The 16,057-nt window shown below is 38.7% G+C and overlaps 1 protein-coding gene across 1 annotated transcript in view; it reads left to right on the top strand.

The window, feature by feature from the left end:
* The window catches only part of LOC142077718 (complement C4-A-like), a 61,726-nt gene that overhangs the window by 10,691 nt on the left and 34,978 nt on the right, over positions 1–16,057 (top strand). The window contains exons 2-11 of the mRNA XM_075139736.1: positions 1,054–1,136; positions 3,889–4,081; positions 5,130–5,313; positions 6,054–6,124; positions 6,440–6,525; positions 7,802–7,884; positions 8,967–9,054; positions 13,851–13,956; positions 14,138–14,261; positions 15,858–15,973. Coding sequence (XP_074995837.1) covers positions 1,072–1,136; positions 3,889–4,081; positions 5,130–5,313; positions 6,054–6,124; positions 6,440–6,525; positions 7,802–7,884; positions 8,967–9,054; positions 13,851–13,956; positions 14,138–14,261; positions 15,858–15,973 — 1,116 coding nt within the window. The 5' untranslated portion in view covers positions 1,054–1,071. The remainder of the gene's footprint in view (positions 1–1,053; positions 1,137–3,888; positions 4,082–5,129; positions 5,314–6,053; positions 6,125–6,439; positions 6,526–7,801; positions 7,885–8,966; positions 9,055–13,850; positions 13,957–14,137; positions 14,262–15,857; positions 15,974–16,057) is intronic.

Raw genomic sequence — 16,057 nt, 5'->3', positions numbered from 1 at the left:
GAGTGCTCATTTAAGGCATTCGTTGCTAATAATTAAAGACACAGGCTTAAATGTGGTGCATTAAAGGACAGTTTATCCCCAGAACTTGTTGGCAGCCATGTGACCACTTCTGGAATTTGACCTGCCTGTAAATCAGATGGGCATTTTTCCATTTTCACGAGTCCACAAAATTATGTTTGGGAGAAAACAATCCAGGAAAGGCTTGCAAAAATGAGACCTGATGAAAGTTTCAGTTTGTTCTTTTACTTGCGTTTGATCAAAACTGGTTCCTGCACAAACAGTTATTCCTCAGACATATTTTTTCTTCCTGTTTTTAGATATCCTGCCTTTTAAGACAGTATGTGTCTTTCCTGCAGTCTGGAATGCCTTCAGCTGATGAGTCATTTTATATGCTTATGCTAAGATGAGACTAATTACCCTCTGGGAAAGCCCTCTGTCTTGACCATAAAGGCAAATTGGGCTGACTAGCTCAGAGACGTCCATTTTATTTCCACTTAAGTTAAAGCAATGAATGTCTTCAAGCACTACAGATTGGGACTGAGTTGTGCAGGCAGATTTCCACCGCAGTTCCTTTGGTGCTATCTAAACCAGAAGGAGCTTTCTCTCACCTTTGCTGGACCACAGAAATGCCTGGAGTTAAGTAATGGCATAGAGAAGGGACCTGTCTCTTGCATTTGTCCCCATTTAGAAGTGCTTTACAGCCAGTCTTTTAGCCATGGTGTCTTGTTTGGTTTTGAGATTACCTTTGCAGTGTTTGTGAAAACTTCTCTCTGCATGATTTTTAGTTGCTGTCATGTGAAAATACTGAAGCTGGGAAGAGAATGAATGAATAATCAAATATAAAATTCTGGCTTAGTCCAGAATGTCTCTCCCAGGCTATTAATTTGTGTATCACTAGCGTGTCTGTCATTATTGGTTGCACAGTTTTGCAAGTTATTAATAAATAACTGGGAGAGGTAACGTTCTTTGCTGCAATATGCCACCAGCCCATTTCTTACAACCTGCACTTCAAGAGCAGATTGACGGTGGCTGTTTGGTATTTTTGTTTTGCAGATGTTGTAGAGTTTTCCAATGGAAAGGCTGGTATTTTTGATGAGCTTTTGTTTGCTGTTATCCAATACACAGCAAGCACCATCGTAAGTACATTTTATTATTAATTCTTCACTCCTAATAAATCCCTTGAAAGAGAAAGTAGGAAATGCTAATGGTCTTGATAGAGAATCCACTGAAAATCTGTGTAGCCTTAAATAGGTAAAAAGTAAAAAGCTTAAAACTGCCCTTTTAAGGCACTTTTTAAGGGCAGAGATCTCCATTCAGTAACAAATAATTTAAAATGTCCTACTAAAGCATGATGTTCATGCTGTTATTGCTGCTTGTTCATCTTTAGTTCATGACATTTACCAGATTGAAAATCTTGGAAAAGAATAACTCTCCTTTCTGTAATTGATTTATACATTGCAGAAAGAAAAAGTTTCACATTTCGGAGAGCTTCAGGATTTTTCTGTACTTACCCTCTATTTTAGTGGAGATTTACATATGTTGATACTGGTTCTTCTAGTCGGACAAATTGCTGGGTTTGGGTAATAGAAGTAACTCTCTGAGAAAGCCTATGGAGCATGTTAAAGGTTCTTCAAATTGACCTTTATCTGTACGGCAGAGGTACAGGAAAAGAGACTCTTGCTTTGTTCCCACCAGGATCAAGTAGCCATAGCTGGAGGAGAACTTTGATGAGATATTTGGGCAGGCAGGACAAACCCTCCTCTCCTTCCATGTCAGCCCACCTTTGAGGCTATCTCCAGTCCTAAATACTTATTTCTCTTCTTATGAGGTTTTAGCCAGGTGCAGACTCCTGCCTGCAGTCTGGTCTTGACCTCTAGTTTCCATATCAGCATGAAAACTACAGCCCCATAGAAACTTGATATTGGGCGCTAATGATGCATCTTGGTACACACTTCATCTTCAATAAAACGCTGGCTTTTTCGGCTGCGAGAAAATCTTGGTGGAAAGAGGGACTGAAACTTTTTTTTTCTGAGGTAAATGGATGTGGGAAACACAAGGTGCTGAATATACTAGGTATATGAAACTGAACATTATATCAGGAAAATATCATCATGATGCTTCGAGACCAGATCTGGGTTGTGTCTGGCTAGCTGAAATTATGGGCAGTGTAGGCTAGTGAACCTGTCTGCCCCAGCTATTGCATAGGTAAATTTTTTTAAAACTAACAATACTGCTGTAAAAAAAACACCCTGAATTTCTGTAGGCTATGGCAGAGAGAAAAAATTACACGCTCTTTTCCACATGTGAAGACAGGTCTTCTGTGTAAGTTCACTCACCTTTTGCTAGAGTCAACAGAATCTGAGTGGGTGATGCAGTGACACTTTCAGAGTAAAACCCCTTCACTGCCATTGAGAAAATAAAACGAACAAAACTGAAAATGAAAACTTTCTTCTCAACATTCAAGCATTTGAATGTATATAGATGCTAAACCTGCCTGACTAATGAATTAGAGAAGACAGTGAGATAAATGAAAACAATAAACATCAGAATCAAGCATTGCATGAGGGTAGATGTAACTGAAAGACAAGTTTCATCATTCATTGTAAACTAGAAACGTTAGAAAGTATTTTCACAAATGTATAGGTAAAAATGATAAAACATTTAATTTTTATTGAAGGCTGTTCTGTTTCTCTTTCCCAAGATCCCTATGTTTCTGTAAAGACTCAGACCACCTATGATGCATTTCACTAATCATATGGAAGGAGTGAGATTATTTTTATTCTGTTTTCATAGTGCACCGTGATTATTATCAGAAAAAAAAGGAAGTAAATTTGAGTTTCATTTGAAAAAAAACATATTCGTTTTATTCTCTTCTTTCTATACCCCACCTTTCATTTTATAAATTTGAGAAAGAAGAAACATTAAAAAAAAAAAAAAGTTAAAAAAGAGAAAGTTCAGCCAACCCATTCTGGTAATGGTAAAATCATTTACCTTTCATTTTAGAAGACTTCTGCAGAATAATCATTTTCCAAAAGCAGCTTTCTTGAGCTCAGAACTATTCTTTGTGTATGTGCCATTATATTATTAAGACATAGCCCTTCACATAGTGCTCTGATTTTTGTGTGTAAAAGATACTTGAAAAAAAGAGGGCAAGAATGATGATCTACATTTTAAAGGTCATGAAAATAATTACCAGGAAGCACCAGAGCAGAGTTAAGAATAAAGAAAAGTAGTAAAGAGAAAAAACTAAATCCCAACCAGTTTAGCCTCCAACTCAGCCCTTCCCAGGGCTGTGGTCTCACCTTCCGTGGTCTCTCACTACCAGCATTTCACAAACGGTCACATCTGAATGAAGATCAGCTACTTGAAATCCCATACATATGGTTATACAGGAAATCGATACCTCCTGACATATTAAAGCATAAGCTGGTATAATGTGGGTGCTAGTACATGAAGATACATGACTTCATAGTACCAAATATGTATTTATGAATACATAAATATTCATTGTCTCTTAACACATGGCCTGGTTTTGTTTCCAGAAAGTTGAGTTTATAGAACTTTCTCTGAGTTAAACCAGTCTATAAATGGCATTGGCGGTCCCTGAGACATATTGCAGCGTTTTTTCACTCCTGTCTATAGGGACTGATCTTTTGTAGGACCTAAATGTGATGGTTCAGACTTTGGGGATCAGTCAGAGAGAAACTGTCTTCTTTTAACCTCTACTCTGACTAACAAGGGGAATGGCTAGGTGATCTCCACAAGTCCCTAGTGCAACTATTCTGTGAGAGTCTGGGGTTTTTTTTCAAAATTTGTATTGGCTGGACATTCTTGTATTATGTGAAAATCAGCCTACATACTGGACAATCTGTTTCTATGTTGGTTTAGATTTCTCATTACTGCCCCAAATGTGATACATCTGGGCACACATGAGACAATAACTGTTCAAGTCCATGGAGCACAGCGCCCTGTGCAAGTTACTGCGTACCTCAAAGATGAGACAAAAAATCAGCTCCTATCAGAGAGGATCATCTTTAACCTTAACCAGAATAACAACTACCAAGAGATGAAAAAAGTAATGGTGAGTCTACCATCTTAGTGATGTAAATGTTTTAGTCTGGTGATAAAAATCACATAATCTGTACTAGGAGTATGTTGGAACAGAGACAACAGAGAGATCCCTACAGACAGAAGACAAAACACCAATTCCAGTGACCCTGTTCACCCAACCAGCTAATAAAACAATGCCTAATATAATTTCAGTGGTGATTGTGAGTGCTCTTTTGTTTGCCCAACAAGCAAGCCCAAGGTTTTGTCACATGGTGATGAACGATCTTTTCATGACTGTAGATCAGTGATTAAATTAAATTTTAAAATGCTTAATTGTTTTATCACTGTTGTTCTGCATCACTTAAACTAAGACTGCATTCATGCCTTTGGCATATTGGCCATTTTACAAAACAGGGGAAACCTTGAAAAATTGAACAATCTCTCAGTCCAAAGCCTACGATGTTTCTGCAGACCTCTAAGTTGATTAATTGTACTTTACATCCTGCTTTGCATCATTTGCTTCTGACATGATTCTTTGAAGTCTGGCAGCATTTAGTTCAGGAGTACTGGTTTGGGCTATTTGGTTGGAAAACAGCACACAGCAAGACTGATTCATTACTCCCAAAGCTAAAAGCTGAGCTTTCAGATCAGGTTCTTCTTGAGCAGGATGTTTAGAAACATCGTATTAACCTGCATGAGGTAAAGTTGATAGCCAAGATTTTAGCAAATGAAGGATTACAGGATGCTGCTACAGTTACCAAATGACATGGTAACTGGACTTTAACATGCACGTAGTCTGAAGAAAAGTCACTGGGCTTCAGTTATTGCCATTTGACAGAAGAATGTGTATTTCTATGGTGGAAAATGGGGGATTAGATAGTATTTCTACTTACAAAGAAATATTTGCCCAGTAAGAAAGATATAGCACCCAGTGAGAAAGATATAATTGAGTATCTTCTGTTGAATGGTGCTAATAAAAATATTTAAGCACTTCACCTGTGTTTGGCCCTCAGCTGTGTGGCTTCAAAGTTACCAGGTTCATGCCTGACTCCGTGGGGTTTTTCCTTTTGTCCTCTCAGGTCAAGCCAGGGACTCTGCAACAGGATCTGTTCAAGAAGAGCAATCGGCCATATGTTCTGCTAGTCACGGAAAGCAGGGAGCTTTATAAGGAGACCGTTCAAAGCACTCGCATCCTCCTGTCTTCCAAGAAAGGCTACATTTTTATTCAGACAGATAAGCCTATATACACACCAAGTTCCAAAGGTTAAAATACAAAACCTGCATTTCAGATGTTGAATATAGATGTTACAAGGGCATGATTAGAAAAAGTAATAATGACTTGATCCTTCCTAATGTAAATCCTTCTCGTTTAACCCCAGCTATCTCTGTGCATACCAGCCAGTCCAGATTTTAAACTCACCTTCTGCAGCCAGGGCTTCTGCAGGGTCTTCTCTGCACATTGCAGCAACCATGTGGAAATGCCACCGGAGTCAAAAAGTTGTTCTCTCTTCTAGCAGGAGCCAAACAAAATCTGCTCCTTTTTGTTCAAAAAGCAGAATAATGACTTTCCTTTGGAAAATAAAATTGTGAGAACCCCACAAAAAAAAACCCTATTCCTTCTGCTTGCAACACCAGCAATAAGTATCCTTTGCACTATAAGACCACAACTGTTTTGTTACTTAACAATTTAATTAAGTAACAAGAGAGGGAGATCAAAAAGTTCTTGAGTTTGGTGGCAGCCCTTAACTGCAGGAGGAATACAAAAGTGAGTGAAGCTCCCTGAGTATTTTTTTTCATTTGTTTCAAAAAGGTATTTGTTTGGTCATGTAACATGTGAAGCCTATGGAAGAATGCAATTCTTTTTCGAAATTTCTTAGACTTCTTTTCATTAAAAGAAAGTGTCCTATCCTAAATTCAGTAATTCAGTTTAGAGCTTGTAATAATTACTATCTAGAAAGGCCAGAAATAAATATGTGAACACATTTTATTCTTCTGTTAAACAGTAAAATACAGGATCTTCATTCTGGACAATGCTATGAGGCCAACAGATGACACAGTTACAGTTGCTGTGCTAGTAAGTATACGAAAAACACTTTTAATGGGTGCTTCTTCAGCACAGGCAGTATGAAAAACTTCCACAAAAGAACCAAGAGTAAAATTGTAGCTATGACTCCTCTCCAGAAATCAGTATTTACATATTGTGAGATATGTCTAGTCTTTTTTGGCCGATATCAGGAGCATGGAGTGAAAGGTAACATGAACGTTAAAGTAAGAAAGTAAATATGGCATTTTTTCTTCCTTAGGACTAGTATAAGAACTTGAGCTTTTGGATGTAAATGCTTGATGCTAGGTGCATAACTTTATGTTTGTTTTCTCTCTCTCTCAACAGAACTCAAAAGGAATGGTGGTTAAAAAGTCAGACCGGAAAATAAAAACAGCGTTCAGTGAAAACTTTGAAATACCTGACATTGCCGAGTAAGTTACTGCTGTGTTGTGTGCATTAAAAGAGTTCACATGTCAAAATGTCTCTTGCAACAAAACTATCTTCAAGCTAAAAACAGAGTCCTGCCCTTCCCTTCCCTTCTTCCTGCTCCGCTCCCCTGTTTTCCCCTCTTCTCTTTTTTCTTACTGTGTATTGTCTGCCTTACCATTCATTTAGAACAGCAGGGAGATGCAAGGTAGGCTAAAGCCAAGGTAGATCAAAGCAGTTTTGCTTTGATTACTCCTGGGAAGCACCACGGCACACTGTCAGCGGGACAGTGACAGCAGGGAACCGCGTGTGGTTGCTCTGGAACCAGCCCTGGAGCCTCCTGTTGTGCCAGGGTCTACACCTGAGCTAGTTACCCCACACTCCCTTCTCTGACACTGGAGAGAAAGTCGCATATATAGGCTGCGATTCATCTGGCCTCTTTTAGATGCTTATGTCAGGATGAGATGTACCATGCCTCAGCACTGTCTGCTTCTCTCCATCGGCTGTAGGGGAGCCCAAGGGGACCTACACAGATGAGAGACCTCACAGTATAGTGTCTAAAGTGAGGAGGACTAACCCCACCTCCTATTAGCAGGATCAAACCATCCAGATTCATCTTCCTTACCTGTTGATGTACTTAAGATTTTTAACTGCTGAATTGCTTGAATTACCTTTCAAAATTGTCTTTCTCTCACCATGGAGCAGAGATTGAGCCTATGGTTAATATCTTTTTACCTTTAAGCATCTCAACTCGGAGACATGAGTCCAGAATTTTAATATGCTGCAATTAGCAACATTTATCCTGGTAAGGAACACTGTAGCAAACTGCTTAAATACCTGCTCAACCGTATGACTATGTTCAGGAGAGCACTTCTGTAAGGGTTTGGTTTGCAAAGTGTAATTAATTACCTCTGTTTTCAATCAAGCTTTTATGTAATATTCAGTGTGTTCTTGCATTGTAGATTTTGACAGTGAAGGTAAGCTATAGGAAATACATGATGAGTTGTCTATTTCTGAGGTCTTTTCAAAGGCAGTGCATGTTACATGTGGATTGCAAATACGTTATCTTGCAGTTCCTCATAAAGTCTTTTTGAATGTTTCCAGGACATTTGGAAATATGTTGCTGGCTCCTCCCAGCAAAGAGAAATCCATTACTAAATTAGTTTGGGATGAGATCAAAGCAAGGAAAATAGTAGCATTTAGTGATAATTTAAATATATTAGCATCATAAAATATCTGAGGAATCCTAATTAACTATTTTCTGCTGAATCTGAACTTTAGGCCTGGAACTTGGAAAATCAAAGCCTGGTTTCATCAATATGAAATGTCTAACGTTTCTGCTGAATTTGAAGTTAAAAATTATGGTAAGAGAATATTTAACTTGCATTATAAATATATGAAGTCATCAATATGTGTTAAGAGATATACTGCAGTGGTTAAACCTGGCTGTAGTTAGGTACTAAGGACAAGATTCACAGTGTTTTAGTGCCTCGTTGCTATCTCTGATGCACAGAAGGAGAACTCTGGTTTTGTGTGCCTTCCACTTACATTCGAAAAAAAACTTTATTTTTGTACAGACTTAGTAACTTTAACATTTTTCACAAAACATCCTTTTTTGGAAGGGCTCTCCTACTGCAGAAAAAAATGGAGATGAGCCCCATTTTAAAATCATTGCAATTCTGGCTGAAGTTTTCTGTAAAGACTAGAATGAAAAAAAAAAGCTGCTTATTTTCTCTCAGTAGAATTCAGTTTGGAAGTTGATTAGAGTTGTCCCTATACACAGAGAAGCTTTTTTAAAGAAAAGTAAGGGCACTGTGGAAAAAGTAAAAATGTAAAAATTTAACAATTTGGGGCACAATTTATTTGTGCTGAAATTAAGCTTTCTTGTAAAATTTAGTGTGGGTTTTTTTTTTCTTAAAGAAAACCTCAGGATTATATAAAAATGTCAGTTTAACAAAACTGGTTTTGCCTTAGCTAGCGGATATAACAGAATAGTGGAGACTACTGCATCCTCTGCAAACACCTACATCCAGGAGCAAATTACTTTGGCTATATCTACAGTAGCAAATAGTTTGGCTTTATAGCAGCAAAATGCAGAGTGACGGAGCTGATGCTGAGGCCCTCATGTCCACACTCAACACATTTCAGGGTGGATTTACTTCAGACTGCTTCTAGTCCAGGGCACTTAATGCCCATTAGCAGTTAGAACTTATTTTCACTGTAAATAAATCAATTTTGTGTGCTCGAAGACTGCTCCACTACGTGAAGCAAAGAAGAATAAGGGAAGATGATCAGGAGATTTGCTTCAGAAGTGCACTGCTGATTCAAATTAAAACATCCGCTCAGTGCAGCTGCATCCTCTCAGTGGGTGTTGCCACATGCCAGGAATTTAAGGTATGTTTGAAACTTGCATGTCATGACCTTTTGTCTTCTTTTTTTCTTGCAGAACTTCCATCTTTTGAAGTCAAACTCATCCCACTTCAGCCATACTACCACATCAGGAATGAAAACTTTGTGTTTGATATTGAGGCAAAGTAGGTGTGCTCACAGCATGGCTGCTTTAGGAGGCAGATAAGTAGATAATGAACTTTGCAGCTTCTTCCTTTGTCTTGTCATTAACAGTTAACCAGCTTCTGGCTTTACTTGAATCTGACTTTATTCTTATATACTCTGTTTCCACCACTAGCTTGAGATATCAGTGTAAAATGCTACGTGGGTCCAAGTGGTGGTGATCAAAATGGAACAAGATTTTCTGACTATTTTAGTTTGCTAGTAAAAAGGTGACTATTTAGGATTTTCCTCTGTGTTGCTAGGTAAGGTTCCAGGTAAACTGATAACCTGATTTTCTTTATACTTTTTGGTTTAAACATTTAGAAACATTCTAACACCTCAGATGTTGCTATTTAATGTAATTCACGTAGAGATGGATTTGAGTACGAAATTTTCTCAAAGCCCGGTAAAGTTTGGAAGTAATAAGCTGGTGCTTATTTGAGAGTAATGATTTTACGCAGAAATGCTTCCAGGTGAATACAGTTAATCAGAGGAGTTTCCATGACCATCACTACAGACACGTGCATTACTGCACAGTAGTGTGACACTGATCTGGATGAGACATGCCTACAAAGCTATCAGACTGGCCAAACCACAAGGCAGGGCTCTATGGAGAATAAACTACACCTGATCCCATATCAAATTAGAATGGCATCAAACACAGAGTAACTTAGAAAGTTCAGGCAATGAAAACTTAACCCATCAAAATGTCTTGAATACTTTGGAAGAATCAGACTGAACCTAGATTGAATAAGTATTTTGTGCTGTGTGGCTCTGGTGTTTTTGATCCCACACTGACAGATCTAAATTTGCTGTATGACCTAATAGTGGCTCATCAACATATATCAAGCCTCCTTAGCTGTTACTTTTTCAAGTTTCTTAGGAGTGGAAATACTAAATTACTGCCTGTTAGGACTGCCTTCCTTTATTTACCACTCAGCTGGAATCCAAAATGACTAGAAATATCTTGGCCACCTTGCATATTGGGAAGATGGAAGAGAAAACAAATAGTTCTCTGGAGACTCAGTGTTTTATCTGCTTTTCACTGAAGTCACCACTCATGCAACTGGAGTTGATGACTTTGGTAGGATATGTTTATATGAGATTTCTAAGTCCAGGATCCACATGCCAGTCATTTAAGTGAAGTGGTTCAGTATGGCATTAGTTCACATGTTATAAATTTTATTTACAGTTAGATTTTAAATCTGTTTTAAAGATGACTTGGTGCAAAAAAAAAAAAAAATCATGGTATGGAAATGGTATCATATTGATTAAAGAGTATGTGAAGTTCCTTCATGAAAAACAGTATACTAGAAATTGGTAAAAACAAACTTAAAACTGCACTTGAACAGAAGTTTATGTTTTCTGAAGTCAAAGAACCTCTGCATGAAAAGTTAGACATCTGAATTAGTGTCCTTATGGTGACTAAATTAGAACTTGATACCTCTTTTTTTTTTTTTTTTTTTTTCTTTTTCCTGAAGAGGAATAAACTTTATGAAATGAGAACAGGCAGCTGGAGGCAGCTGGCCTTCTCTTATAGTTGGGAGAAATCTTTTCAGTTTCAAAGGAGTGAGGAGACTGATCACCTTTTTGCTCACGTTTTATTTTCTTTGTTTCTGTGGATTCCTAAATTTTTATATCTTTAAAGATCAGAAAATAATATTTGCAAATATTATCAAATGAGTAGGGTTTTAGGATATTGCCAAACATGCTGGATAGTTGACATGGAAGAAACGTATCTCTTGAAATAAGGTACTCTGCATTATCTACATAACACTGAAATAGTTATTCTGTTTATTTCTCCCTATCTAGACAAAAGCTCAGATTTATTTCAGGGCAATTTTGATGCATCAGCAGAGAGTTGAACACACAGTATCAGCAAGTAATGTCCCACCTTCACTAAGAACAGCTCCTTGAGAAATAAGTCAGCACTTCCTGACTTTTGATGTTGATTCACTATGTTCCTTATGATTTTTTAACACAAAAGCACAAATAAGATCACACAGAGTTATTGTAGCTAGTATTGTTAAATGTATTTAGTGTTAAACAGTGGGCAAATTTTCTGTACAGTAATGATACCCAAGATAGTGGAAAGTGAACTGTGTATATTTTATTAAATAATCGGTATTTATTTTTGAAGCCTGTAAAGCTTATTGTATCCATTCAGTTCTATTATTTTGACTATTAATGGTTTGCAATTATTTTTGAATAATACAAAAATATACACACGTGACATTTTTGGGAGATGTTTTAACAGTGAAGTTAGATTCTGATAACTTACTAATTCTACAGAATATCTTGTATAATTTTATCAAGGTATTTCATTAAGTTTCCTAAGCAAGGCCCCTTTGAGAGTTGCCTTTTACAAACATACACATAATTGAACAGTATAAAAATATGTTATTGATAAGACACCATTGGATAGTTTGTGTCTATCTCAGTAGCTGATGGGGATGGCTCAATACAGAAGGGACGAAAGAAATAGGTGTAGAAATTGCTAATATAATATACAGATAAGAATAAAAAAGCTTGGTCTATACAACCAAAGTTTGTGACTTTGTTAAGCACTGGCAGTAAGTAACCTTGCAAGTAATTAGGCTTACAGTAGCCTTTAGTTGAATTGGCATTAAATATTAGCATTGAACTATGTGAGTGCATGTGACTAAAGTAGCATCACTACCATGATCATTTGTGTTTCATCTTGTGTTTGACTCTGGAAAACCCTCCAAACTGAGAGCATCAAACAAATTATTATTATACTCAAACATTATGTAATATCTTTTGAGATATTATTTCTTAGACTCTTTCCTTATATGAGGAATTATTCTCATACTGTAGGACCTTTGTCTGCATTTGAATATGACACCAGAAAAGAGCCACCTGGGTAGTAAATTAAACAGTTCCAGGAAAGCTTCCTGAGCCCCAGAGCTTGGCTGCCAACGGCTCGGCTGGTGCATGGCACGGGCTTGGCCTCAGCCATAGAGCACTCCCCAAACAAATCCTGGAAAGTTTTCAGGAGGAAGCACAGGCCAAGGTCCACCCCAGGTCTGCATGTGGCCTGCTGTGGAAGACAGGGGGTTTAGCAGAGCAGGCATGTGCTGTGCTGTGCCAGCCAGCCACAGCCTCCGAGACAGCTCTGTGCTCTTTTAATTCAATTTAATTATCCTGGTCCAAAGAGGGTGCAGTCACTAGATTTGTTGCATGGACCCTGGCACTGTACCCAAGTGGAGGACTGATCCTCCACCGCCCCCGCCCGGTTCTAGCAGGTTTTATTTCTGGTCTAAATTCATCCCTGGCCAGCTTATGCCCTGTTGGTCTTCTACCCGTTGTCCTTGAGCTCTTCGCCTTGACCATGCTGATCCTTCCTTTCCCTAGCGCACCTTGAGAGAGACACAGAACCCTGTACCCACCTCCTTTTGCTTGGCTGAACAAACTCAACTCTTCTAATCTCCTCTTGCTCACCTCCACTTCCTTACTAACTATTCTTTACTTACTTCTTACTATTGAAGAATTATTAGCTTTAATCATGATTACTTGATATTGTGATATGAAGTGATATCAGATAACTGGCTTTAATATTTTAATCCTTTCTAAAATTTTCTCTTTATGTTATTGCAGCACTCAGTTTTGAGTTTATGGACTGTGCAACTCCTTCATATATACCTCACTACTCATTAACATCATCATTATTTAAGAGGAAAAATGGGGTTGAATGACTGGATGCTGTTCTTTTCTCTATTGGAAAAGGTCCTAGTGGTGCTACACAGGCCTGCCTGATTTTCATCAAAATCAACATATGGAATTCCTGATAACTGAACTTATTTCTCTGAACTGGCCATGCATGTAATGAACAGTTATTTGGTATATTGACTGTTGTTTCCCACAGTTATTAGTTCTGGCATTTTAAGCAGTTTTTAATAACACTGCCTCTCAGTTAGTTTCGCTGGTATAGATCAGTGCTGCTGATCAGGTCAATTTGAAAGAGGCTTTGTTTAAACAAAAATAACCCATTACAGAACTGAGATAAGCAGGATTTCCACAAGCAAAAGACACCACCATGGCCGTGACGGGTCTCATGTAGCACATTGCATGCCGTGGTGCTGGAGGATGCCAGGGTTTCCTTGAGTAAGGAGCCTGCCAGATGCGACAACATGCCCTATCCTCTCTCTCCATGACCTATGTGGAGAGTTCAGGGGTGTGCTGGCCAGATACCTATCTGGTAAATATTTCACTTACAAGAGGTCCCTGTGCTACACTGCCTAAATCCACAGGAAAGACATGGGACAGAGGGTCTCTACTCTGCCTAATGCAGGTATTAAAATTTCAGCAGGTAGGATCTGTCTCTGGAGGTCTTCAGAGGTGCCAAATACTTTATATCAGTCCCTAAGATGATTCTCTGGCCCTCTATTTAATGCTCTGCTCATGAGGTGTCTTACACAAAGGAACTAGCTGTTCATTCAAGCTAAATGGACTGGATACCTCCCTTCCTCCCTTTGAAGGGGATGATGTCTCCACATGTGATTCTGCCAATGTGATTTACTCCATATATTTGTCTGCACTTGAAATCACCACTTTGTACACAGACCAGTAAAAGTCTTCATGTTTGTGTTATCAGTGAGTGTGACTATTTTTCTGGTTCCAAGCTATTAGTTACAGATCGGATGCCTACAGATATCCCTGTTTTATTTCAGCATTTATGTCAGGTTTTATTTCACCTTTGATTTATGCTTGCTTTTTATTAATGTAATGATTCACCTCCTCGCTTTTCTTCCTTCCAAAGACACTCCTATGGGAAAGGGATTCAAGGTGTTTCATACGTGCGATTTGGCATAATTGATGAAAATGAGAAAAAAGTCTTTCTTCCAGGCCTGGAACAACAGCTATCAGTAAGTACTGGAGTTCAGAGGAACTATTCTGATTTATCCCAGGTGGGCTGAATGTTGTCAGAAATCATTGAAATATAGATCCCAGTAATACTGTAGTCATACTATCAGCAACATTTTTTTTATTTTAATGGCAACAAACCAGCAAGGGCTGTCGCTTTTATTTTTTCTACTTTTGTTTTAGATTCAAAATGGAAAAGGAAGAGTTACTTTAAATACACCACTTCTGGAAGAGAAATTAAGAAAGAGTATTTCCACTCTGGAAGGGTTTCATTTATATGTTGCTGTTACCACTGTAGAAACTGCAAGTGAGTACACTATGCCTTAGCTGATACAGTCTGTAATATTTAAATTGATCTTTCTCTAGTGGGATCCTTCATGTGGGAAACCTTGTCCCAGTGGACCAATCTTCACTACAAAGCTTGCTTGTGCAATTATGCATGACAGTCTCATCTGACCCCTTTCTGTGCACAAACTTATCTCAGGTGGGATTCACTTATCTGAACACAAATCTCAGTGCAACTTCAGTGCTGACCTCTGAAGTTGAATCGGCGACGAAGTTGACCTTTCCAACATGGGCAAGATTTTTCCTGTTGTTTATAGGTAGATTGATCCCTTTTATTTTAGATATCTGAAAGTAAACTATCTAGCTGGAGCTTGATGCTCAGGCACTTTGTATAGTCAGTACAGAGAATGGATGGGACGAACTGCACTCCAGAGGTGTCTGTTCCCATTGGCTATAGAAGGAGTCTGTTTACTTAGTTTAGAATTACTAGAATCCTAAAAATTCCTAAAAATCCTAAATATTAATTAGGATTCCTTAGAATCCTAAAATTAAGTCCAATGCATTGCAGCTGTGCAGTTCTTTAATATAATCTAGTATAGATACTTACATGCATTATTGCTGCAACATTTATTGCAAGAGCAAAAGGGGCTGAAAGACTTCCCCCTACCACACCAGCATGGTGGACATAAAATCTCATGGTGTGGCGTGGTCTCTCCCACACTGTGCATGCTTCCTCTTTCCCCCACAGGCAGGCTGCCTCCCCACTTGTGTACTTGCTGGGTTTGGTATTAATTGTACGCGTGACAGGGCAAGGCTGGTGGGCTTTACTGACATCTCTCAACCTTGGAGTGTTAAAGTGGAAAACAAGGACGTTGAAATGCACTTAGTTTAAAGCAAGTCATGTAACTGGTTTTTTTAGAAGTAGTTATGGGTAGTAGGTTAACTGGAAGTTAACTAGAAGAATGAGTGGTTTAACTAGAAGAATCTTAGATGGGAAGCAGATGCTCAAGCCGTCTTGTAGGTGCAAAGTTGCAGAAGATGATATTAGGTAATATTAACTCCCACCAGTAGTCAAAAATGAAAAAACCCCTCTTTCAGAAAATTAGAGATCTCAGGTCCAAACCCCCCTACTGATTCTGAGTGACTTTTATGTTGGACTTTGATGTAGCTTCCCCCAGGAACGAAGCCCGACATCTCGGAAAGGGAGGTGCACAGTGCAGTGGCTCCTGTGGTACCAGCGTGCTCTGTGTGGCAGGCACCTTGTTCCAATTGATGAGTTAGAGGGGAATTTTTATGTTGTGAGTAACAAACCACTTTGCAGGTCTCTGTGTCTGGCCTGTTGAGAGCACACACCTGCCAGTGCCGGCTCGCTGGAGCACCGCACACATTGCACTGCCCTTGCACTGGCCTGCCTTTGGTTGTGTTCCCCGTCCACCTGTACCCATCTCTTCCTCTTCTCAGGACTGAAACTCTTTGGGGAGTGATCATATTTCAGTTTTTTTTATATACGCTGCTAAAAATGCAATTAACCTTGAAAACAGAAATGGCGGATGCTATGGTAATATGCAAGTACATAGTTATTGCTCCCATAGCAACACGTACTCTTTGATATTAACAGGTGGTGAGATGAGGGAAGAGGAACTCAGCAATGTGAAGTTTGTGAAATCTCCTTATGTTGTTGATCTGTCTAACACCAAGAAGTACTTTGTGCCTGGAGCTCCCTTCTCAGTTGTGGTATGTGGTATGTGGTATTTAGCTGACTGTGTCTGCTTGCCTCCATAGAAAGGGATTTATATCTGCCCTGTTTATAAAATCCTT

This window comes from Calonectris borealis, chromosome 1 (genome assembly GCF_964195595.1).
Source record: "Calonectris borealis chromosome 1, bCalBor7.hap1.2, whole genome shotgun sequence".
Taxonomy (NCBI): domain Eukaryota; kingdom Metazoa; phylum Chordata; class Aves; order Procellariiformes; family Procellariidae; genus Calonectris; species Calonectris borealis.
This window is presented reverse-complemented; position numbering and strand designations above follow the sequence as displayed.